The 26,654-nt window shown below is 42.5% G+C and overlaps 1 protein-coding gene across 1 annotated transcript in view; it reads left to right on the top strand.

The window, feature by feature from the left end:
• Positions 1-493: 493 nt before the first annotated feature.
• The window catches only part of ITK (IL2 inducible T cell kinase), a 32,542-nt gene continuing 6,381 nt past the window's right edge, over positions 494-26,654 (top strand). The window contains exons 1-13 of the mRNA XM_074155403.1: positions 494-706; positions 13,191-13,295; positions 16,240-16,321; positions 17,732-17,860; positions 18,496-18,536; positions 19,364-19,515; positions 19,969-20,034; positions 20,223-20,277; positions 22,520-22,599; positions 23,253-23,389; positions 24,148-24,222; positions 24,925-25,096; positions 25,829-26,045. Coding sequence (XP_074011504.1) covers positions 536-706; positions 13,191-13,295; positions 16,240-16,321; positions 17,732-17,860; positions 18,496-18,536; positions 19,364-19,515; positions 19,969-20,034; positions 20,223-20,277; positions 22,520-22,599; positions 23,253-23,389; positions 24,148-24,222; positions 24,925-25,096; positions 25,829-26,045 — 1,482 coding nt within the window. The 5' untranslated portion in view covers positions 494-535. The remainder of the gene's footprint in view (positions 707-13,190; positions 13,296-16,239; positions 16,322-17,731; positions 17,861-18,495; positions 18,537-19,363; positions 19,516-19,968; positions 20,035-20,222; positions 20,278-22,519; positions 22,600-23,252; positions 23,390-24,147; positions 24,223-24,924; positions 25,097-25,828; positions 26,046-26,654) is intronic.

Genomic DNA, 26,654 nt, shown 5'->3' with positions numbered 1-26,654 from the left:
TCCATGTTATGTGGGAAACTTCCTCAAAATAAGTTGTATGAAATCTCTGAGACACACAACAAACTGTTAAATATTCTAAATGGGAAGGCACCATTCCTTCAAAAAAGAAATATGGATACATGACCTACTTCTAAAAGGAGGGGAGAGAATGTGGATATACATCCACATTCAGTGCGTATATTTATAACTGTATTTACTAAATGGGTGAGTAGCAGATAGATGCTTAATCATGCCACACCCCTTTTTAATTAGTCCTTAATCAGTGACTCACATCTACTGAATGCTCATCAAATGTTATTTTTTCCACAACATTTACCTTAGCGTATATTTCAACATGTGCTGTTCGTTTTATGACTTCACAGAGGATGTGGTTATGGTTTGACAGAAAGGAAGCTTTGCTGTAGATGGGAAGATAAAGCTTAAAGCACCTACGCTGCCTTTTGAACACCTTTTTTTTCTCTTTTTTTTTAATTAACTGTCTTCCTTCTTGTGTCTCTTTCTTGGACGGGCGCTTAGCGCGTAGGGCAGACATCCCATGTCCTGGGAGAGGACCATTTTTGGCTCAGTCATGAATAACTGCGTGCTCCTGGAGGAACTGCTGATCAAAAAATCCCAGCAGAAGAGAAGGACTTCACCCTCCAACTTTAAAGTGCGCTTCTTTGTCTTAACCAAATCCAAGTTGGCTTACTATGAACATCGCCATGGGGTATGTCAGCCATTTTCTGTCTCATAATAGAGTAATGGAGGGAAGGATGAAATTTGTTAAGGGAAGGATGCTAATGGAAGGAAGGATGATCTTTATTAAATTTTATTGACCTTTCTGGTCCTTACTACAGCACCATCGACTGAAAATTGTGGAATGGTCAAACAGATCATTCAGAGCTTCTGGTTAGCGGGCATTCGGTGTGCATGGAGGAATAAGACTATCTTGCTATTTTATAGAAAGGATCTAGATTTGTTGTAGGAATTTGTTATGGGTTGTTATCATCAGTGTGTGTAACAGCTGCCTGGCAGTTCACACGGGTACAGGTGTGACCTGGAGTGGTGTGTTGCGAAGTTCTGAAGTGTACCCTAACTACATGTGCTAAGAAAGTCATCCACAGATCTTCACTCTCTCATTCTTTTCTTCAGGGCAGCATTCTTTTCTTTAATGGCCGGTAGGAGACCAGTCTAACATTTTATAGTTAATTCAGCTGCCACACATAACGGGTCTAGTCGTCAGAGTCAGCTTCAGAGGTGATGTGATGATGAGATCCATGCTCAGACTATGCATTGTTTCTCCAAGCTTGCATGTCCCTGTTTTGCTAAATATGAAGAAAATTAGAAGTCAGTCTGTGCACACCCTTGTGCTAAGTGTTCTAGTGAAGTGAGAAATATTTCCCTCTTCTATTTAGCTGGATGTTTGCTGAGCCTCATTACGGTTTTAAATAATATTGCTTGTTTTCCATCAGTCACTGAATATGGTGTTAATCCATTATGTTCAAGCACCGTTACTGTACGCAGACCAGTATTGGGGATCATGTTGCCTTGATATCCAGCACTGGCAACTTCAGACTATCTGATCTTGCTCAGTTGCAGAAAATTAAGTTAAAACTGAACACAAAAAGAAAAGTGAAGTATGATGTGCCCTTGTATTGTATCAGAACGCAGCTGAGGTTGGATACCAGCTTTAAGAGTTAACAGTCATTTTTACTTGCAAATTATTTCTCTCAAATATGCCCAACAAAATGTTTTTCTTGCTTTTATTTTATAGTTACTGTTTTTCTTACCTCCATATTTAAATAGGAAAATATTTATTGCTGCATACTGTGCCTATATTTGGTTTGAGACTTTCTTTGACTGCTCTGCATAATATCTGTCAAATGCCATTATTTTAAGATTTTAAATTACATCGTAACTGTTCCACTTGATTATCCTGGGTGAAATTTTCAAAAGCATCTAAGTGATTCTGCTGTAGGTGTTAGAGAAATCTTTACAAATAGTTTGCTTTGGTGCTTTCTGAGTCGTGGTGGACTTGAGATGAATTCAACATGCACTTTGCCCTGATACTTTTGCGGAATTGCAGTAGGTGTCTGTTGGCATCTTTAGACACTGAAATAGTTCGGAAATTCTGACTTGGTGCCTTTGTGGGGCATAGATGTTACAAGCTATGTGAGTGTCTTTGGAAATTTTATCCCCTAGTCTCCCTAAAGGTCAATTAGGCCAGATGAGAGTTTGGTATATTGTCTACTTTATGTCGTATGTTATCTATTATAAACATGCACGCATTATATATGTGTAGACATGTATGTGCAAACACACATGTAACTTTAGGCCCTTATACACATTTGAGGGATGGTGGGTATGTCTGTAATTACAGGGCTGATTTTCCATGAAATGCTGACTTTTTTTCTGACAAAAACTGGCAAAATCAGGTTGTTACACGAATGAAGAACTTTGTATGAAATGGGGAGAAAAGACTTTGTCTTATGAAATACTTCCTGAACCAATCCTCAGCCTCTTTGGTGATCTTCCTCAAAATTAGACCATCCTGATGTGATCTCCACGTGGTCAGGTCATTGCTGTTCTGGAGATGAAAGCTTAGGGCAACCCATGCAAAGACCATCTTGTTTTGTGCTGAGAACGGAGTGAACCCCCAGCAATTGGGGTCACAGCCAGTGAAGGGAAAATTATGACACCTGCTCAATACGTGGGCTATGTCCATCCCTGTGAGTGAACCAGGAGCGAGGAGCGTGCACAGGGGTTGGAATCAATGGTCTGTAGTGCTCATTCTCTAGCGCAGGCCCTGGCACAGGTTTAGCTCTGCTCCATGGGGACTCTCTCAGGTAATTCATGGGGTTGGCAGGGCTTAGCATAGGCTGTCACTGTTGCCAGCTGGCAGTTTGCATGTGGTCCCCCTGCTCTGGAGGTTTAGGGCAAAGTGTTAAGGACATTGCTGTTCTCTGCCAGCTGGTTGCAGTGATGGGGAGTATCCCTAGCCATGCGTGCTGCACCATACAGGTGGGGCCAGCAACTGTGTTGGCTTTTAAATTATATACTTTTCAAGGGAAATCTCGGTGGATGTTTGCTTTAAGAGTTGTGAATGCATTTCTTTAAGAACCGCTTCCCAACCTGTCCAGTGGCTTACTGCACTCAGAGTTCAATACTATGCAGTATCGACCCCTCTGGTCCCTGGACAGTCATAAACAGCAGCCTGGGCGTAAAGTCAGGTAAAACAATTAGAGAACTGCTTAACACTTTGAGAAGTCCCACTGACTTCAATCAGGTGGCTTAAAGTAAAGCATATGCTTATGCACTAAGCCCAGGCTTATATGTTTTGCCTGTATTTAACAGAGTTTAGCACCCAGTCCCTTTCTCTACATTTTGACGCTGTGGGTATAAAAAGATGTTTAAACGTTTATTGTAGCAGTCCAAAACAAGGAAATAAACAGGTCAAAGGGATACAGGGATAATTCTGTAAATGATACCAAAAGCTCTCCAGACAACCAACATCATAAAGGCAAATTTTTGCAATAACTGTAATAGCATTTTCATCGAAATGGCCATAGCTAGACAGAAAGCACTGTTCTCCACAGGGGCCGAGCACACAACCGCCCTTAATGTTAATGAAAGATACTTATGTATCTCATTAGGAGAATAAGCCCCTAATAAGTGACAACAATAAAAAGCTGTGTTTGCTGGAATTCATTACGCAGTGCACAATGCAGGGCTGTCTTAACATAAAGCACAGCCCTGATAACAGGCACATGTATTCAGCCCCCGTCTCTACTAAAATACATCAGAAGTGCCTTTATTATAACATGCAAATCTATTCCATGGGCAAGAATTCTTCATTTCCAGGGTCTGTTTTTACAGCTACTGTGCATGTGAGTCAAGGAGCACATGGGAGTAATCATTTTAACTATTTCAGTGAGTATGATCCTCACCAGAATAACCAACAGTGAAGACACTGTGTGATGCTCTCGGGGTGCCAGTACACTTGCAGTAGTGCAGAAGAAGCAGACAAGGGAATCCCTTTGGAAAGATGTCTAGGACACTTTCAAATGTCCTTACTTAACAAAATCACTTAAACTGGTGAGTTACCTGTATCCATTCCTATCTCCATTCCCCTAACGGCTTATGGTCATTGGTAAATCCTTCAGGTTAGCAGACAGGAGAGTGAAGAGAGATAGTTTAGTATTTCAGATACTAAGTGGAGGTTCTTGCATAGTCTTCATGTCACATTCCTGCCTGGATGGGGACAGCCAGAAACAAGCATGTCTCCCTATATTTCAAGCTGGCTGTAGTCTACAAGTGGCACACATGTCTGAGGCTGATGCTACACTTAGTGGATAGGCCACTGCCTTCTGGGCTGGTACCACACTAACATGGTACCATTACCATTACATGATCTCTGCATCAGAGCTACTCCTCTTGGCATGGTTCAGACCTGCGGAGAGTGCCTGGGTCTGTCTGTATCAACTACAGAGAAGTGTTCCATGTCCCTATGCCACAGTTTTCCCTCTTCAAAAACAGGCATCTTGCCCTATACAGGCGTTCTGAGAAGTGTTTGAGGGCTGGGAAAGTTGCACCTAACACCTGGGAAGTTCAGGCACATAAATATTTTTACATTTCATATCTTCATGCACTCATGGGCTATTACTAGTCCAGCTTTGTAAGGCAGCAATGAAAGGAGCACATAGAAAAGGACCAAGTTCCCTTTTCATTTACATCAGCGCTATTCTTCCTACACTGGTCAGATGCTCAAGAGGTCACATAGCATGAGTCAGCCTTGTGCTGGGCACTTTCATTCACATCTTTGAGATTCAGATATAAAGATGGCACTTTAATGTGCCTTGAAGTTTGGTATCAGTCTCTTGTTCCAGGAGAACAAAGGAATAAACTTGAGTGAAAAGCCTTTTATCGGCATCCTAAAAATGCTTCAGCTGCTTCTGTTGCATTATCTACATGTGGGGTTACTTGCAACAGCCCAACTACTCACGGTGACAAAGGCAGCGCTTTGTTCCTCGGTCCAGCAGTCCATTTCACCTTGATTATTCTACACAGAATCCAACTTGTCCATCCTGCCTTGGAAAGACTTGGGTTTTTTTCCCCAAGGCTCTAATGTAAACAGGCTAAGACTTCTTCCAAAAATCTCTAGTTTGGTGTTCCTGTTTAATTAGAGTGACCGTTCATACCATTTCTCATTTCTTCATGTATTCTGAATACTTTAACGTTCATGAAGCTATAATCCTCCTATAAAGTTAATTTAATTATGGTTTTAAAGACTACCTTCCAAATAAATACATATCTGAGTAGATACGTCATTCTTCATAACTTGTCGTGTATTTATTAACAAGTTCTATTTGCTTGCCAGAATTTGCAATACCATCTGTCTGCTGATGCGTATCTCCAACTAATTTATTAATAATACGCATATCACCCACAAAGAAGCCAGGCTTGGCATCTGTCTGCATCACACCTGTTTCAATGAATTTTTATGTAATAAAATCAATACAGCCTTAAATAAGGCGGAGACAAGGTACAAACCTGTGCCTAATGTTAAATGAATCCTTTAGTACACCTCTGTGAATTTGAAATGTTTTTTTTTAAATAATCTGGATTGTATTATTGGAGTCAAAGGAGGATTAAGTTCATATTGGCCACAATGAGCCTCATTTCTATTGTGAAATCACAGAACCATGGTAGTACTGGCTGGAGGGCACTTCTTAAATCTATTTAGTTGGACCTTGTGCATGGGGCCAGCATTAGATCAACACTTGGAGCAGAACTAGAACTATCTAGAACTAGACTATCACCAGCACTAGAACAAATAGGCTGTGGCATTGACTCACCACTGCCTGAAAGCCAAGGACAGAGATTTCATATCTTTGGGCAACCTGTTCTGATCTATTCTTTAATCTTTCAAGATTTTTTTAAAATTATGTCTGAGCAATGTCTTCCCAGCAAATGTTAGATATTTCCATCTTCTTTATATTACAAAGCTCAAATCTTTCTTCTGTCAGAGAATATAAAGGATGCAGCAAAATCTTCAACCCATGTTTTTTATATCTTTAGGAAGGAAGGAATTCCTCCTAATATGAATATACTACAATAAATATGAGATTTCCTAATAGTTACCTTTTATTAGACTTTTCTGCTATGGCCATTTTTGCTTCCAGTGCCTCTCTGCTTTACATTGCAATCCACATTGTAACTGATACTTTTGCTATGCCTGCCTGTTGCTTTAATTCTTTCATCCTTTCCAACCAATTTTTTTTTTAACCTTAAAGCTTATAATTTTTTAATGAAAAAAATGATGGCATTTATTCAATTTAATTTAGCTTCCCTTCTTTCATTGAATTTTTCATTTACAGCAATCCATTCCTTCCCCCAGGCTTTGCTAGAGTCAAGAATAGTTTTGAAGCAACTGATACAACATTCAGTAGTTGTTCCATATGCTTTTATGTAACATAAAAGACTTATTTCCATCATATAAGAAAGCTCATTTGAAAGCCAAGAATCTTCCGTTTTTGTCTTCTGTATCTTGATGGTGATATTGATTTTCTTGTCAAACCACTTGCACTGATAGCAGCGATGTGCACTTTGATAATCATCTCAGATGGCACCTGAGACAATGTGAACATTGGAAGTGGCTTTGTCAGATCTTAAAATAGGAGTTCAGTGAAAATACTGGGCTATTGCAGATGTGTTGAGGTCCTGCGATGGGCCAAGTGTGCTTTTCCACCGTATCTCTTTACTTTAATGTGTTAAATGCACACAGGCCATGAAAAGGTATACTTTGTACCGTAGAAAACTTGCAGGAAGGTTATGGTTTCGATTTTTTCCTGCATGTCTGTTTTCAGATCCTGTAATTCTGAAAATTGGACACCTTAGGAAGCCTGGAGGAGTGAACACTGAACCAGCCAACTCTTGGCTAAGCGTGCAGTGTCTGAGGTCCGGGTCTTCGGTGTAGCTCTATTGACTTCTCTGGCCTTTAAAAAAAAAAGTTAGATTTCTCTGGTTTTAAATTATTTTGGTGGAAATGCAACACTGGATCTGGCCTACAGGACTTTATAAGGATAGTAGGAGTAACTCTGCTGTAGCAGATATTCCAGAGGTAAACTGAGAATTTAACTGAGTGGACTGATAACAAACTGAGATTGTTTGCATGGAACAGGCTTTGGCTACAAACAGTGTTGGCCTCAGTAAACAAGATTTGATACTGAAATCAGTTGTTGGGAGTGATATTGCGTGGTGAGTGAACTGATAGCACACAAACGGTGTGTACGGACACCACAATTATTAAACAGCACCGTAATGTCTCACAGGCAGATGAAATACTTTTTCTTTTTTTTTTTTTTTTCTGTCTTGTTGCTGCCTGTGTATCAGCAGGGGAGGTGTTCCTGTTCTTAAAAGCAGTTGGGTCCCAAAGGCACAGCTAATGATACAACTTAGCCTCCACAGTCTTCATGACGGGTGATAACATACATGAAGGGGAAAAAAGCATGAAGATCCCAGGTTGAATTTACAGCACTTGAGTTCTGCAAATCCACTTTTTCTATATGAAAGTGCAACTTATTGACAGCCAAAAGAGAGCAACAAAGATGGAAGCTGAGCACTGTATTACCAACTTTTGGAAGGGGAGTTGATTTTTATGAAAAAAACCCTGCTGGAAAGTCACACGTGAAGTTCTACCTGCATTCAAGCACTGCCCCCTGGCAGCTGCAGTGCCTCTGCCCCCTGAAACTAACTCACACCCTCTCCTGAGCCCAGTTTGACCTCTCCATCACACCATGGTGCACGTATACCACAGTCCAGAATCCAGCAGTGTAAAGCTACAGGTGACAGTAGTGTGATGGTTAAGTCATATTATTGTGTTATGGTTTGAGGGAACCCATAACAATCTGTTGTCATTAGACAATTATTCTATCACCCGATGACCCCTCCCCACCCGGAAAGGGGAATCGGGGAACACAGAGAAACACAAGGGTTGAAATATAAATAGATTTAATAGACTAAGACTAAATAATTAACAATAATACTAAAGAACCAGTATTAATCCCGATACTGATATAAGATATACAGAAATTATACTCAGCCAACTATATCAGTGGGAAGCTGTGCACTCCCAGCAGTGGATAGCAAGTATCGGACACTGGGAGCGCAATGGCTTCAGGAGGAAGGGAAGGCCTCAGGGCTCCGGCACCGGGGCAAGGAGTTGTCTGGACCCGCCGCCATCAGGGAGAGAGAGCTACGCAGCAAACTTTTCTAATTTATATTGGATGTGATGTTCATGGTATGAAATACTCCTGTTGGCCAGGCTGGGTCAAATGCCCAGGCCTTGCTCCTCCTTGTCCCTGCACCTGGCAAGGCTCGAAAACACTGACCTTGAATCCCATAGAGCCTGGCTGGCTATGAAGTAAACATTTTCACAAATTCAGACGCTAGAGTCTTCTAAAAGTGCAATTTTGCCCAGCATTAGAAGAAAAGTTAGTCCTGTGTCTCTCAACCCAGGACATATTGTTACCGCTAATGTGTTGTTACAGCGTGCGGTTACCCTGTCATGAGTATGAGCTGTGGATGGGGGCCTAGAGAGAGTTCACTGTGCGAGTATAAGCCCTCTGCAGAGGTATGGTAGTCCTCTTATGGCCAGTGCCTGCAGCAGATGTTGAAGATGCAGTAGATGGCCGCTCTCGCCAGCACAGCAGTCTCTCATTGGCACTCTAAAAATACTTCAATGTTCATGCAAGCTTCTCTTCACACTTACATACATTTTATTCTACTGACGTGCAGAACTCAAAGCTTTTGCTTTTTTACTTTTTTTTCCTCCCTGCCTGTTCCTGAGGGACTGTGCATAGCATTGGAAAAAACTGGTTTGGTTTCACCATCTCAAGCCCACAGAGTAAGCCCCAAAATCTGTTTCTGCCTCTGTCCAGGCTGCACATGAGCCCAGCCAGAGCAGAGGGACAGGGAGCAGGTGACACAGGACAAGCAGGTCATGCCAAGGTCCAAGGCGAAGACCCCTCATCTACTTAATCTCCAATTAAGAATGGTTCCTTCTAGTCAAGACAATAAGTGAAAACAGGGAATGAATTTGGCTTCTTACAACTTGGCTTCTTACAGAAAAACCCTGATGCTACAGAGAAGGTCATTAAAAGCTTTTAGTGACGGAAATGTTTTTGCGGTTGAGATTACAGAGGACTGGAATTTCCTACCTTGCTCCACCGCAACTGTAAATCAGCTTTCCCCTACCCTCCTACCGAAGGAAAATGTCCAGCTGCAACGGGGTTGCAGTGGGCAAACATGGGCTCATGGATAGACCTTGTAGCAGGAGGAAGGACTCCATATCCAAGGGGGGAAACAGTGGGGCTGCAGAGGGGACTGTACTCCTTTCTGCTGTGAAGTGCTGGCTGGGCTGGGAAGAGCAGCCGGCATGGCAATGGAAGGGACACACAGGCAATGGGGACGAGGTACAGGGAGATGGAGAGGGCAACGCAAACACCCAGTGGCGCAGGGCAAGGAAAGCCCAGCTGCAGCATGGAGAGCCCTTGGCAGTGACCGCTGCCGAGGCGTTTGAGGCTGCATGAATCTTAATTACTTGGTTTTCCCCTCACCAGTACAAAAGAAGTGAGATAGAAGTTCTTATACAGCTTTTGAACCAAGCCAGCTTTATGAAACGTGGCATGGTGCATTTCTGCCAGCCAGAAAACACTGCCTGCTCTCTCCTCCCGTGCTCCTGGAGATGAGGCTGTGCCCACCCCTGCCTTACCTCTCCCCAGCACTTGGCCTCCCTCCCTTCCCTCTGCTTGCAGCACTGGTGGTGACTTTTTTTGCTAGGGCCTTTGGGTAAATACAGTGGGGTTCAGCAAAAACTTTAAGCATCCACCGAGGGGCCTTTAGCCTAAACGCTTGGTGCAGCGCATTTGATGAATGGGCTTCACAAATAGCAACAGCAAAGTGTTAGCCAGAAAGTAGCAAATTTCTCAGACTGTACAGCCCCGTATCTTACAAGATCTTAGACATTCGCGAAGCCTGAGGGTGCAGGGCCGTGGTCAGGAAGTGTGTTCACAGCACGGATCTGTGTCACCTGCAGCGGCCACTGACGGCTCACTGTCCTCCTGCCATGGGTTCCACGTCCCCGCTCCTTCCCCTGCCCCAGACCATGAGCTGGGGAAGAGTGGTTCGTTTTCTTGGGTGGCCAAGCTGCCATGGCATGGCTGAGTTGCAGTGTTGGTGGTTGTGTAGTCTTAGCAGCTGATAAATGCCAGGTGGCTCATTCCCCAAGCAAGCATGGTGAGATGCCTTCTTGTGTTGCAGGGGAGGGCTATGTCAATTGTCCCATAGTCGATTGTCCTAGTATCTAAGGCAAATAGGGACCATTGTGCATTATGCATGCAGCAGACACAAACTAAAGGACTAATGAGTGAAATAGCTGCTGGAGCTGTGTGGCAAGAGGAGGTAAAATACCAAACATGAAGACGATAACTCATTGGGCTTGTGATGCCTTTGTGGGCTCCGTTCTGAGCTGTTAGTTTTCCTTCCTGGAATTGCTATATTGCAAATAACGGACCAAAAGAAATAAACCAGGGTGGACTGATCTGCAGCACACTGTACTTCTCATGGGACAGCAGCATGCCTTGGTTATCTTCCCACACACGTTACACAGTAAGACCACTGATGTTTTTTCTGACTAACCATCTAAAACCTCTACTTAATTATACTCTGGCCAGACTGAAAACAAGAAATGGAGATCTGTCAGCGTGTTTTGTCTAACCCTTTAAGAACAAGTCTCTGAGGTTTTTGGAGACCATTTTTAAGAGGCCTTTCCTCTCCACTCCCTTCCCAATGACCTGGTTGCTTTTGTTGGATTAAAGTCCAGTCAGGCATCACAAAAGCAGGGATATGTTTAGCTTCCAGCCCGGTTTCTGGGTAATGCCTGGTTTGTGAGTGGTAATTCCAGTTGTTTGTGATGTTATGGGACTGTAATTGCTTTCTATCAGCAAATCCCATCTGCTGAGGGTCTGTCGGGCAATGCCCTGGCTGTGAGATGCACCCTGACATTGCACTGCAACGTGAGATTATGAGGAGCTTCCATTGCTGAAATTACATGATTAAAAGGAGCACAGTAGGTGATGAGAGCTGCAGGATGACTGCACAAAGCTCCTTGAGAAGGCTGGACCCTGTCTTTCAGCAGAGCCTGGAAAAGTATCACCAAAAACCAGTCTGCAGTGAAAGAGAAGAGTGTGTGACTGGCACAGCATTGCTTCCTAAAACCTCAGAGGAGGAGCACATGTGGTTAAGCCCTGGAACTTCAAAGGAATAAGATGAAGGAGGTTCAATGCTAGCAAAATTGAAGGGTTTTATAGGAAATAAATGGCTTTGGTTTCATGGAAGGGGGAGAAATCCCAGAGGCAGAACAAATGATAGAGGAGGTTGTGGAGGCAGAGGAAGCCAAGTCTGGAAGAAAGAAGTGAATAGACAAAAATGAAAAAAACCACATGGTGAAAATGGGGTCAGTAAGGCATCCTAAAGCTTGGCAATACTCTTGATAGTTAATTGATATTTACATTTGGGAGTGCTTTATGGTCTTGGGTTTATTTATATAAAAAACCTTCACCCCATGGAGCTACATAGGCAGATGTTGTCTACGGGAGATGGTGCTGGCAGTAAATCCAGAGGCACTGGTTGAACTGCAAGCGAATATCAATATAAAAACCAAATACACACAGCGAGGTTCTGCAAAAGCAATGTGAGACCACACTGTAATAATTTCCCTCTCTTTCCTCAAGCCCAGGTATAGAAAGGCAAAGTTCCCGGACAGTTGTGCAAGGATAAGGTTTGAGGAGCCTCGGGGCCATTCTGTTTGACAGTGCACTGTGGCAAAACTCACCCTGTCCCCAGTGGCATCAGCTGCTTCCCTTTTTAGGCTACATTTACAGATGGAAGGTAGCAACAGAGCAGCAGTGAGGGTTGGCACAGGGGTGCCATGCAGAGGGCAGACACCTTGCCCTGGTGATGGCCTCTGCTGGTGGGGCAGAGCTGCAGGGCCATGGTGACGTGGGGAGCAGGGGACAAAAGGAGGGTGAAGGACATAAAGGATTGGGGCTGGGGGTCCGAGGGAGGGCAGGGAAGTTGCCGAAGTCTTGCTGTGTCTCTGAATGATAACCTGCGACAGGTACAACGTGGTCGCTGAAGCTCATGCTCTCTCCCGTTGACGGTCTCCTGTGTTTTTTGAAAAACAGAAGCTTTTGCAGTGTTTTTGGGGCTTCTAAAATCTCACCGATTTCCGTCACGTTGTCGCAAAGCTGAGCTGGGAGACAGCTAGTGTTTAATCCCTACTGAAAACGAATCAAAACAGGAAACCAGTTTGCCTCCGAAGAGCGAGCGCTTTTATAGTGAATCCTTCAGAAGCGTGCACCAGCCTTAGCTCCGCACCTGCTGGCCACATGCCACCGTCCACCTCCTGCAGGAGCTGAGTGTCACCCACCGAGATGCTGAAGGGTGAGGGGTCAGCGGGAAACAGGGGACACCCAGGTGGCTGGGATACTTGGGTGTCTTTTTTTTCCTCTGGGTATCTGGTATACGATGAATAATAACGCAGCAGAGGCTGGCAGAGAAATAGTTTTGTCGGCAAGTTTTTGAGGATATTATTTATTTCAAAATTTCCTGTTATTTTTTTTCTCAGCTAAAAACCCAGACAGAATGAAAACAGAAAAGTGTTTTGTTTCCTGGAAAACAGATGCAGTAAAAATGTTACCTTTTAGATAAAATGCTTAGTTTTGAATTTTTCAGTATGCAAATATTTTTTTTAAGTTAAGTATTTATTGTTTTATAGCTTTTCAGTATGAAACAGGAGTGTTAGTAAACTGAACGCTTCATGAAAATAGGTCTTTTTGGTTAAAAAGGCATTTCATTTTCTTGGAAGAAGAAATAAAACCTGAATTTCAACCAAAGTTTTGACTGGTTCCCTAAGAATCCATGTGCTGGGTTGAAATATATGTATGAACATACTTGCATACATATGTGCAGTCCATATAGAGATGCCATATATAAGAATGATTCTTTATACTTTTAAATATCTTATATAATCAGTGAATTTGCTTCTGCTCCATTAAAATTAAATCTCCTATGGACATGACAGTCTTGTCTAATTATTCACTTAATCCACAATCATTAACATTAACCAAGTGCTTTTCTCTGTCTTTTAGAAAAAAAGGACTTTGAAGGGTTCTGTGGAACTTTCCAGGATTAAATGTGTGGAAATTGTGAAAAGTGACATCATCATTCCCTGTCAGTATAAATATCCTTTCCAGGTGAGTTTGTCCGTTGACCATACTGACAGAGATATCACTTCATTTGGTATTTCAATAAAATCCTCCCTCACGGTGCAGTCGTTAATGAACCCGACACCAGGGTGAATAACAAAGGAACGAAAAGCAGATCGAGGTTTGAAATGAACTGGGAAATCGGAGACCGAGTGTTATTACAAGGTCCATAAACTCTTACACTCCTTGGTTTTAAACTGGAAAGGATCACTAGATCTTCTAATCCTATCCCATGTTTACCAGAATATACAGTTATCCCATTAGTTCAGAGAAAGCCCACCTTTCACACGGGGAACCCACCCAGGGTTTTGGCCATTTTACCCGTGAGGTGCTGAAACTAAACCCACTCAGTGGCCTTTGCATCAGAAACTGCTGAGTGTGACGTGTTAGGGAGCCTATGCCAGACCAGAACAGAGGGTGATGAGTTGGCTTAATGACCAAGAGGCGGACAGCGCTAGCTCTAGGATGAGTAACAAACTGTCTATTGTTAATTATTTATACATATGGGATACATTTACATCGCCATGTAAACAGAAGTGCCACAGAATATTTACTCTGTTATTGCCACACAAATTCCCTGTTCATTACGTTATTCCCTGCGCTGCCATTTATCAGAATTTTATCATATTGGTGACAGTATTTTTCTTAATAATTATGGTTTGTGGATTTCAGCAAATACAGGGGTTTACAGAGGGCTTTAAAAGAGTGAATTATCTGGACTCAGACCTGCAAAGAAAAGCTAATGAATGTGACCCGTGTACACAATAAAAGTTAAAAACATAGATAACTTCATAGAAAGAAGAAAGATAACCATAAGCCAGACTTTTTCCCCCCATGTTCTTGTTATCTCAAAACCAACATCAATTTGGAGGTTTGGCTTGGTACTGTCATTCTGACAAATCATGAAGTAGCTTGTAGAGTCTTCTCTAACATCTTCATCTGAACAGTAAAATTGCATATCCACCATGCTCTAGTCTGAGCCCTGGGAAATGTTACCTTGCAGAGATATGAGAAGGGAGAGGAAATAATTTCCCAAATGAGGTTGGGTGAGGAAACCCTCCCTCCAGCTTGGGGTGGTCCCCAGCCAGGATCATAAAAATTGTCCTGGAATATTAGAAAGTGTTGCGAAGCTGGTGCATAATGAGCACTCAAGAAAACAGAGGATCAGAGGGTTATGGCCATGCTTATGGCCTTTTGGGAGCAGCAGAAGATGCTGTTGTGTGCTGCAAACGGCTCTCAATGAGCAGCCCAACAGGAAAGCCCTTAACTGGGGCTGGGTAGGAGCTGCCTGGTTGGGGGAAACCTTGATGAAGGAACCTCAACTGCTCTTAACTTCAATGAACATGGACTAGAGAAGGAACAAATGCTCAGATCTCTTTGTTCTGGGTCTGAGTTTTCGAATCTGTATCTCCGTATCTCCAACGCTTGTGGGAACAGCAAAATAAAGTGAAGGTAGTGGCCATACTGGTGGGATGTTAACAATGGACCAGTCATGTTGGACAGTGCTTCACTGAGGTCATGGTAATGGCTCCTGCTTGTAGCACATCTGAATTTTGTCCCAGAGTCAGTTTTGTGGTATTTTGTAAAATTACATTGTCTGGTGGGGTTTTTTTAACTATCTTGGCTGCACCCAGCTGTAAATCTTCTGTGGAACCACCAGAAGCTTTTTGGGTTTGTGTGGCTCATTTGCCAAGTGAGCCCTGTGCAGAGAGGCATGAAATGAGTGATTTTGTGCAGTTGTGCATGCTCATGGCTACGTATTTTGGGGATCTGCTTACTGCGGATTTCAAAATCTGCCTTAGATTGTCAAAACATTATACAGACATAACAATAATATCAACAGGAGTGGCTTTAAATGAGTGGGAAATATTCCTCCCCTACTTCTGTTTTTTGTAAAGGAGGTTATAATTTATCTCTCCCTAGCATGCAAAGCAACTGAGTCACACAGCTGTCTGTGTGTGCCTGCAAGGGCTTCAGGCCAAGAGATAACAAATGTTTCCTCTTCTTTAAACAATAATCAAAGTTGCCTCATCTACACCCCTGGAGAAACTTTAAAAAACAGCTGCTGTCTTGTAGAAACATCTCTTTAAAGACAGTGGTCAAAGTTTTTCAAAGCATCTGTGCATCAAAGAGACCAGGTCCCATTTGGCATTAAATTGCTGAGATAAATATTGGAAGAGAAATGTAGGTTATGCGTTACATCAAATTTTAGGCCCAAATGTATCATCCGATTGAGTTTCTGAGTAATTTCTGTTCTTGTGATGATTTTACTCGCTGGTCTGAAACTCCTCAAATGTTCTGTATTTCTCTTCCTTCATTTGTTTGTCATTAAGGCCAAGTTGATGAAAACAGCATCTTGATTGCTCATTGTTGATCTCTTCTATCTTCTTATTTCCCCTCTATAATCCCAGTGAAAGCTATTAAAAACTTTGAAGAATAATAGTAATCCAGATAATCTCCAGGGAGTTCCTTGAGATTTATACTGACAAAAGAAAAGCTAAATTTGGCTCTTAGATCTTAAGTGAAGGTACGTTACAAGAAACTGCTAAGAAACAGATGCCATTTCCCCAGAGATGCTGTAGAAGAATACGCTGCAGTCAGTGAGTAATGGGCTGAATCCTCTGCAGATTGAAATTGCTATGTCTCCATTGATTTCACAGGCATTTCTTAACAGCATAAAATTGATCTAAACCATTGCTTGTGTAGTATTCTTTCTTGATCGGGGCTTCTACTCCGTTTTAATTAATCAAAAGTCACTGAGGTCACGAGATGCTTCTGAACAGGCCATGGTACTCTACTTCCCCACATCATCATTTTGTGTGTAATTTGTTGCTATGGGGGCGGCTGGCTCTTTCCTTCAGTGATTCCTTCATGCCCAGTGTATCTGGGATTGTCTCTAATGGCTGGCTCCCTCCTTTACTCCCCTCTCCAGATCGTTCACGATAACTACATACTCTACGTGTTTGCTCCCAATCGCGAGAGCCGGCAGAGATGGGTCTTAACGCTGAAGGAAGGTAACAAAACCCCTGTGCCCACTTAGTTGTTGAAGTTACTTATCCCAGACAGTTTTCTCACAAGCTGTAACGCAGAGAAAATGTGCAAGAGGGATCAATGTCTTATATCTAAGCATGCAAAGTGGTAATGGGGAATGAAGTTATGAAATCAAATTGCTTGTAAATTTGGTGGGTGTGTTTTCAGCAGCAGTGGAACATTTGGACATGGAATGCTTTATTTGCCTCTTTTTAGGATAAACTGTTAACATGTTACTGTAATTTGGGGTTTCTTATTCAGGAAGAGATGAGGATTTTTATATGGCTAGGGTTTTTTTAGAAATTAATCTTTTCTGCATAGAAGATTTTTCAGCTCTTATTAATAGATTTTTTGTTTAGATGACAACCTTCTTAGAGAATCATAATTATTAAGAAACATTTCTGTGGGTAGGTTTCGTTTCCTGTTCACCTCCTGAATTGTGCTGTGGTTTGCTGCAATCATTCTGAAGTGAAGGCACAATAACTAAACACCGCAGGCAGAAATGAAGCATAATACTTGACATAAGGAAGGTGTTACTTAGTTACATGAAAATTGCACCAGGCTTTTTCCTGCTCTATAACACAAGCTGCTTTATTATTCACTCTGAAAACACTGTGCCTGATGATTGAGATATTATTAAGTTCATGCACTTACTCTTGCAAAGAGTTATTCCCCTTCTGGAGTGCACCTGCTCCAAGCGTCTACTTTATCACCTCTGCTCGTTCAACATTTTGAGACTGTCCCCAACCTTGGACAATTTGAATAGTCTCTTGAAACAGGCCAGCAGAAATTTTTTTTGTTCTTTTTAGGAAAATCATTATTAGAAATAGAGAGCCTGCACTTCAAAAAGGAGGACCTTTAATCACTCATGCAAACATTCAAGACTGGGTTTTACAAGTGCAAAAAATGTTTAGGGCTGGTGAATGCCAGCTTGTACAGCTCCTTCTGAACACCAAGCCAAAGCAGCAAGTGGCTGTGTCCTACATATGTCCTACATGCTATAGAGCTGTAGTCTTTCATGGGAATCATCAGTATACGGCCTGCCAGGTTTTATTTTTCTTTATGAGACCTTCCTTCTGTGGTTTTGGTGTTTATCAGTTTAAAGAGAGAGTCACTTTGCTAGAATTCTCTTCTCCTGCAGTAGAGAAGTATGGGCTCCATTACCAGCAGGAAGGCTATTCCTCCACATTGATGGTGGCGTTCACTCCTTTCAGGAGAAAGGAAAACATTAACAGAGGAGGGTGATAATATTCACTAAGGCTTGGTTTGAAAATAATAAGCAGCTTCTTTAAAGTGCAGATTATTTCCAATCAGTTCTAGATGTCTTTCAGAGCTGACATGAATGCAAATAAATTCGTTTTCCCTCTCCTTTTTATTCCCCTCACATTTTCCAGAAACCAGAAACAACAACAGTTTGGTTTCAAAGTGTCATCCAGATTTTTGGATAGATGGCAAGTGGAGATGCTGTGCTCAGACAGAGAAGATGGCAGCTGGCTGTGTGGAGTATGACCCCACCAAAAATGGTAGGATTTGCTAAGACCATCCTGACCTTCAAAATATTTATTTCTAGCAAAAGTTAAGGATGGAATCTGTCTTGTACAGGACATCAAAGAATATTGCGTTACATTTCCATCAAGAGACATGTAGCTGGCTTCTTGGGATATTCTGGCTTATCTTTTACTATATATAGCATTCTTTGTTCTGAATTAACATTTTCCTCTGTGCGATGCTTGGTGCTGTCTTTGGAATGAGATGGAGAACTAAGAACTCGATCAGTTGTGGTCAGTCAATAAGCCATAATTACGACTTTCTTGAGATATATTCATTCAACCCTGTATGCCATATTTTGTCCTAACGATATTTCCTCTTGAAACCATGGTTTCAATGGCCAAACATAATCTTTACTTTGCCTCCTGAAAAAGCATATAAGCAGTTAATCATTCTTCACGCAAGACACTTTTCTCTCGGATCTGGGTGATTCCTTAAGTAATCTGTACCCCAGTTTCAAACCCATGCTGTGTTGGCACGGCTTACTCTAAAAGACCAAGGCTTGCTGTTCACTGGTTTTGTATCACCTTTATCAATTCATTACCTTGATGGTTTCTCCTCTGGTTTTGTCCAGATCTACTTCAAATTATCTTTCTTTATTTCATTTCAGCCTCAAAGAAGCCACTTCCTCCCACTCCTGAAGACAACTGGGTGAGTGCAGCGAGGCACGCTAAGCTGCCCTTAGTGCCTCGTGTATTTAACTAGCAGTGGTGAAAATATGCTCGTTAAGGTTCATCACAGTGCAGTGACCTAGAATATCACCTGTGCTAACGTTCCCTGGGCTTTTCTCTTACTTTTCCGTATTTTTTTCATAAGCTATAAATCAGCAGCGTCCCACTAGAGTTAGGTTCAGTCCTGCAAAGGCAGCTTGGTTTCACAAATAGCTTTCCGATGATGGAAAGCTTCAACTGTGGGGTGGGAGGTTTTTTTCAAACTATAGAAAGGGAAACTGGGGAAGTAGGAGGGATATGAGAAAAGCTGCTGTGCAGAGGACCGAAGTGATTTTCCAAACCCATTTGTGGATGGGACAAAATGTCACTGGTTTATTTAATGAGAAGGGAGAAGCAGGGTGGCTGTTAGGGCTTGGTGCTTTACTGGAGGGCAGCAGGGCATTAGGACAGTCCCTGTAGGGGCCTGCAGACAGGCTGTGGAGATTTTATCACTAGAGGCTTTAAAGAGGAGAGTAGTAAACATCTGTGAAGAATAGATCAGACAGAGATAATCCTTCCCTAAGAACGAGTAGATAACTGTTTGCTGTGCAACTGAATTTTTTATATGAAATTCATTGTTTGATATTGCTAAAAATTCTCATGTTGCCACCATACCCCACCAGACACCCCAGGGTGCTTTCCTAGCTTTGAGGCTTTTGAACCCAGGGGACACAAGTGCTGCCAGGGAAATATCATTTGAGAGACCGTGCCATTGTTTTTTATGAATATGAATATAAGTATGATGAGCCTTTTGCCTAATTTGTGCAGAAATTGTTGCTAGATCCAAAGGAAGCCGTAGTCATAGCCATATATGACTATGAAGCCCAGAACCCGCAGGAGCTGACGTTACAATATAATGAGGAATATTATGTGATTGACAGCTCTGAGGAACATTGGTGGCTGATTCAAGATAAGAATGGGTAAGTCCCTTTTCAAAAGCCAATTTACAAATCCTTTCTAAATCAAGTTTGTTCTTCCATTAACATTTATGCTGGCCTCTTGTATAACTTTTGTGAAACATCCTCTGATGTACAGGAAAACCAGTGATGGAAGGTTATTTATGGTAGCTTTCTTCCCTTTGATGTTGCTTGTATTCAGGCAGATGAAGAAAAGGACCTGAAAGTTAATTTAAAAAAAAATAAACAGTCCTTAGCTCAGGCTGATATCCGCTGTCATACATGTGGGGGGAAAAAATAGTGAAAATTGTGAAACTCTCCAAGTTTCGAGGTGCAATCGGTTGTTTCCTTAGTAAATACATAAAAATCAGCACTTCTATCATGCAAAGAGCAAGCAAATCTTTCAGGGCTGACTCCCACAGATGCAGAGAAGATCCTGTCTGTCTAGCGTACTCATGCCGTGTCTCATTTTAACAGGCATGAAGGCTACGTGCCAAGTAGCTACCTGGCGGAAAAATCACCCGAGAATCTGCAAATATATGAGTAAGTTGTGCCTATGTTTTTCTTGTACCTCTAAGTGCCCTGGATTTGTTACAGAAGCTACCAGCCTCCAATGTCCCTACCCCACATAACATGTCATTGCTAACGCTGGGGATGCTCAATTCAGAGGCTTTTCAGCAGAAGCTTTAACAGCCTAGAAACGCTGACTCGGGGTCTTTTGATGTTTTCAGGTGGTACAATAAGAACATCAGCAGAAGCAAAGCAGAAACACTCCTCAAGGATGAGGTAAACCAGTGTTACTTGCGGGGTGGATGGGCAATAATAATTAATTAATGACAAATGAGAAGAAGCCTGTGAGATCTCCTTTGTGTAAGAGAGAGCTTGAACCCTGGGTTCCTGCTGTGTTCCTGTCCCTGGCTGTTGTTAGTGTGCAATGGGTAAAGGGCCACTAGCAACCCCCACTTACTGCCACGGCAGCCGAGTGTGGGCAGAGAGCTGTGCCATCCTTCTTCAGTCAAACACACCCAATAACTGCGGCTGATGGAAAACACTGGTTCAGAACACTTTGTGGACTGAAAACTGTGATTTTTAGCTCATCTTTTCTGTCTCTGCAGGAGGCCTGCGGATGCCAGTAGTTCTCTGAAAATCTAACCAATCTTTGTGCTGATATATTTTGGGTGAAAGCCAAAAGTATGGGCTTGGGGTTTTTTTTTAAGTTTTGTGTACGTATGTGTGTGCATGTGAGCACGCATCTTTAATTTTTCAGTTGAGACAGAGTTTTCCAGTGAAGACTGTAGTGAAAATAAAAAGAATAAACTTCTTGTTCAAATTTTCCACACAGACACAACCTTAGTTTTTAAATCAGCTCTTACGCTAAAAGGAAATCTGAATAAAGTGTTGTTTCTTGGAATTATAGTATTTTATAGAAATAAAAGCATTTTTCTGTGGTTTTAAAAAATCTTTTAGTTCCTATAAACTCCTACGGGATGTGTCCATGCATGGTTTAGATCTTATTTTTCCTTTTGGTCCTACCTATGCAACTTTTCTGTGACAGATACCCCCGTGAGGCTGCAGAGCCTTCTGGTTCAAAAGCTTACAGCCCCAGACATGTGGCCAAGCTCACGAGTGATCTTTGGGCAGGTTTGCTGATGGGAAGGCAAGAACAGTGCTTAAAATAACTCGGGCAGGACGCTGTCTCCAATACTTCCCTACCTGTCCAAGCAACCCCCAGTCCTAAAGCCCTCACTGTGCATGATGTACGTGCTTCTACAGCAGTGTCTGGAGACCATTTTTAGAGCTTCCCTGTGCTAGATATTGTACAGTGAAGATATGGTAGGTGTTGTGCAGACCCTCGTGGAAGAGACATCCCTGGAAGGTTTTTAGCTCAGTGGCCCAGTTCCACCTGGGCAGAGCTGCACCCTGAGGGTCAGCAGTTCATACCCAGGTGATGCAGCAGTGGTCTTGTGTTTTCCCTGGAGCTCAATCAACCCACCGGGGAGGTGGGAAGGAGACCGAGGCAGGGTGCACTTGGTGGATTAGGTTTGCACCAAGTGTTGTGATAGAGGACATATAAAATGGAGGGAATCTACCATGTAAAGCAAAGGAGGGAACAAAATAATAAGGCACTTGGGATGCTAGATGAAAGGCATCTTTGTCTGCAAACAGAAGAAAAATGCGGTTTTTATTATCAATATATAGATCAGCATAGCACATTACGTCCAAACTGTTATGTTAAATCTTCTCCTCTGCCATCTGATCCATTAGTGCTTGGCCCTGCAGGATCATGGCCTATGATACATTTTAGCACTCAGATGAGTAGAAAACAATTCCAGTAAAAAATTAAAAAGGAAAATTGTTCTGTGAGTGCTGGAGTGGAGGAAGGCTGCTTTCCTACACATTTATGTTTAGATACTGGATGACTGGGGTACCTATGAAAGGGCAGGATCTTGTCCAAGCTTTTCCCATTTGTAGTACATTGGTAAATTATCTTTCATACACTCCCATATGGAGGCTCCGGTGTTCAATAAATTATACTCTTGTTCTGTAGCCGCTCTCTCCCTCTCTCCATGGATGCCACTCAAAGCCTTTCCAATCGGCTGCCCATTTCATTGAACTTGTTGGAAACTGGTACCAACAGTATTGTCAGCTAGGGTTGAAAGCAGTCAATGGGTTCAAAATTTCTGGAGGGCACGGAGGGACAGAGAGACACACACGCGTGTACCCGCACCCACGCATACTCAGCACGAGTGCATAAGTCTCATTTCCTCAGGAAACTGAGTTAAAAATACCTAGCACCCAAGAGAGACCAGCTGGGTTTACCTGCAGGCCCTGGGCAGCCCTGAGAGCTGTGCATGGAACAGACCAAGCTCTGTCAGCTGGCTGGTGGCTCAGTTTTTTCCTGCATGTTTAGCACATCCTCATGACGGAGCAGTAGGCAGGGCTGAAATGAGCACAGCTTTGCCCCAAGCCCACTTCTTTTTTTTCATTATGTCTCTAACCAGTTTTCTCTCCTTTGCTCCTGTTTCAGGGTAGGGAAGGTGCCTTTATGGTGAGAGATTCGAGGCAGCCTGGCATGTACACAGTCTCTGTTTTCACCAAAGCATTAAGGTACAGCTGAGCTCAGCAGCTTTTCGCATCAATTACAGCAATGAAATGGCTTCTATGAGAGTGTAATCTCTGTAGTTGTTTTGGCATTGTAAAGAGAGAGCAGAAGGCTCATGAAAATGGTAGAGGAAAACACTTCCAAAAAAGGCAGAAGAGTTAGCTGCCATTCACGAAGTGTATTAAAGGCTCCACTTCTCCCTGCATCTAAATATATGCCTATAAATAGTGCCTTAGACATCACTGGGTTGTAATTTTGATGGAATTGTCCCCCCAGCTGAAGTGTTGGTAGGATCAGCATGGACTGTATGCAGGACTCATCAGAGGTGGGTAATACAAGACTAGTGAAAGGGTTTCAGTGATGGAGCAGAAAGTTTTGTTTCAAAAAGAAGAGGCAGAGAAACTTGGTACTCAGCCTGCTCTTATCGGGAAACCTCAGCCTTTCTAGAGATGAGACCATCTATGAGTGAGAGGGAGAATATACAACTACACAGCTTTCATTAGCAACTGCAGCTAACTCCTTGCTCCTCTCCCATTCATTTTGCATAAGGAAGCTTCTCCCCTTTGCTTGCTTGCTCCTCTTCCACTTATTCCTCAAATACCTGTCTTTTGGCTGCAACCTAGCTTTTCTCAAAAAAAAAAAACTTCATCTTTTTCAGCACGGATAACAATCCCGTTATAAAGCATTATCACATCAATGAGACAACTGACCTTCCCAAGCGATATTACTTGGCAGAAAAGCATGTGTTTGACTGCATCCCTGAACTCATCAACTATCACCAGCACAATGCAGCAGGTGAGTGAAGGCTGATGCTCACCAGGGAAGATGCTGTTTTACCAAAACAGGTGACTGTTTTGAAGAAAGGAAGGCTCCTGAGCCCTCTGTCCTTACAATGAAATGTTAAATGGCATCACCTTTTCGTCCACTTATCCTGGCACTTGGATGGCAGGAAAATGACCATCTTGGGACAGCTTCCAGCATTACATCTTCTTGATGGTCCTTCTAAGGCTGATATGACTAACAGATACCATAATGACATATTATAGAGAGCCCTTTCATTGCTGGGAGTCCATGGGGTGTGTCACCCCTGCCAGACCAAGCAGGTCCTTCCTGCCAAGGAGGTGATATATCCCTGCACCTTGATTTGACACAAAGTTGACACAAAGGGACATGGCCACAATCCATAACCAGACATGGGAGTCACCAAAGACTCCCATTCCTTCAGTCTAGGACTACCAAGGGAAACCCTGGGCCTCAAAAATGCCCTACAAATAAAAGGTATAATTTGGAATTTTGTCAGACTTAATAGAGACTCACAGGTCACATTTGTTGACAGAGTGAAAGCAGAAAATAAGCTGAAACTGCTGAGAATTGGCTTCCTTTGAGCAGGCAGGAAATCACAGTCTGAAAAGAGGTTCAGCTGCCCTCAAGTGGAGCTGAGAACTCGGTACAATAAATCTGCTTCCAGTATTTAGACTCCCTTGTGGGGTAGTGACAACCACGCTTCCCATGACTGTGACAATAACTAGAACCCATCTTTTCTCTGTATTCAGGTCTTGTCACTCGTTTGCGATATGCAGTCTCTTCTTGGAGAAAAAAGGCCCCAATCACTGCAGGACTGAGCTACGGTATGGAGTTACTGTCTTGACCATGTGGGAATCCCACTTCTTGCTGGTTAGCTGGGTGATCCTGAACATCCCCATGGATATTGATGAATATTCCTGTGACTATAGCCACAATAAATAGCTTTCTTCAGATCTTTACACTGCACCATTCGCTGGATTATCATCTTTGTGATTACCATTGATAACTGAATGAACTGATTGTGCAGTGCCTTGAGGGAGGGGATGAGAATCCCATGGTCTCAAAGAAGTCAGCATTAAATACTGCAATGAATGCTGACCAAAGGTGATGGGAGTGGGAGCACAGCATAACTTGATGAAAGATTAGTCCCTTCTGAAAAATGCCTCTATTTACATATAGTTGTCTACAAAATTTTGCTGGTATCATCTTTATTGTAAATCTTGTAGACATCAAAGAAACTCAAAACCATGTTGTGCTTGCTAGTTCACATATGCATGATAGAAACAATCCTCCCTGAAGAACTGGATAGACAAGACTAATGGGGAAAGAAAGGGGATGTTACTGTTCCTATTCTTGAACATGATCTAAGCACGGACTAGTCAAATGGGCTACCAAAGGTCAGACAGACAATTTGAGAGAGAGCCAGAAAGTCTCACTCTGAGTCCTGTCTTAATGTTTAACCCACAAAAGCTATTTGTTTGATATTTTACAGTTAGATGCTCACTCTTTCTCCCTTACATCTACAGGAAAATTGGTCATTAACCCCTCTGAGCTCACTCGTGTACAGGAAATTGGCAGTGGTCAGTTTGGGGTGGTCTACCTTGGCTACTTGCTGGAGAAGACGAAAGTAGCCATAAAAACTATTCGTGAAGGAGCGATGTCTGAAGAGGATTTCATCGAGGAAGCTAAAGTCTTGATGTAAGTAGTAGATTCCCCAAGAAACTCAGACCCTGTAGGATTCACAAGACTGAACCGAAGTGTTGTGATAATGTTCAGGAATATGAATGGGGAATTTAAACTTGGATTATCTACTGTGTATCTAAATAGTATAGAGAGAGTGATATGAGCTCCAGTGGTTACAAAGGAAGGCAATTCAAAGTGTAGGTGAATTACTGTGCTGGTAAGTCTATCAATATCCAGAATGGTTTTCCAGATCTCTGCAGTTCTAGAAGACAGGGTTAATTGATGGCGTGTTGTGGAGACCAAAGTGGTTTTTGTTTGCAATAACAAAAATTAGATGAAGAAATCTCATAAAATTTGAGGGACTTTTATTGAAAAACCCTACCTGCACAATTTTTTTGCTTTGCACAACTGAAAGTGTTTCTCCTTGGTTTTATTGACTTTGTATTTTTTACATTTCAACCATTCAAAGTAGACAGAAATGGATTTTTTTGTTGTTTGCTTGTTTGATTGGATGATTTTCCATGCAGAAAAGTCTTTAGGTGAGTATTACCATTAAAATTGGATGATACTTAGTGCTACTTGACTTGGTCTACACATTTTCTTCTTTCTGCTTTCATAGTTGGCCTTTGCAGAGAGAGGGGTGCAGCAGGGTGACATAGGCGGCCATGTATAACACACTTGCTGTAAAGATAGAAGGCATGGAGCCTATTTCAGCCTCTTTTTCCACCTTCCCTCCCCATCCCACAGGAAGCTGTCTCACCCCAAGCTAGTCCAGCTTTATGGCGTGTGCTTTGAGGACACTCCCATTTGCCTGGTGTTCGAGTTCATGGAGAACGGCTGCTTGTCCGACTACCTCAGGAGCCAGCGGGGCAGTTTTTCAAAGGAAACCCTGCTGGGGATGTGCCAAGATGTGTGTGAAGGAATGGCTTATCTGGAACAAAACTCTGTCATCCACAGAGATCTGGTATGTCAGTCCCAGATAGCCTTTTCTTCTGCTCCAGCTGGGCTTTTGCCTATGCTTTCTCCCTTCTTTAATTTCAGCTTTCACACTCCTCCTGCCTATCTGTTGACAGGGGATCCAGTATCATCCCTTATTGCAGAAGCAGCATCAATACTTTAGGGAAAAAAGGCATCCCCATGAGTGCCGATTAATCTATTTCCCTTAGTTGTGTTTGAGAGAGAAGAAACAAGGATATAAAGTTGGTCTCTTTTTCTGAGTGGACTCTTTTGCTCCCCAGGAGCCCTAGCTCCCACAGTTCCCAGGGACTGACCATTTTTCATGTCTAAAATCAGGGAGGATGCCAAAAAAATCTGTTTTAACATATGCATACACGTGCATTGCTGATAAAATACTTTTAAATACATGGTGTTCAATCAATCTGCATGAGTCACTGCTGCTGTTTTGTTAGGGGAGCAAAAACTGTGGGTAACTGTGGGAATTTTAGGGTCTTTCTCTGCCCTTTCTTGGCAATAAGGGCCTGCAAGTCAGACTGATGGTTGAACAGCTTGCTTGGCAACAGGAACATGCTGGCCATAAAACGTACAGAAAGCATGAGAGTCTCAAGTTTTGACC

The sequence above is a fragment of the Numenius arquata genome, chromosome 11, assembly GCF_964106895.1.
Source record: "Numenius arquata chromosome 11, bNumArq3.hap1.1, whole genome shotgun sequence".
Lineage (NCBI taxonomy): Eukaryota > Metazoa > Chordata > Aves > Charadriiformes > Scolopacidae > Numenius > Numenius arquata.
This window is presented reverse-complemented; position numbering and strand designations above follow the sequence as displayed.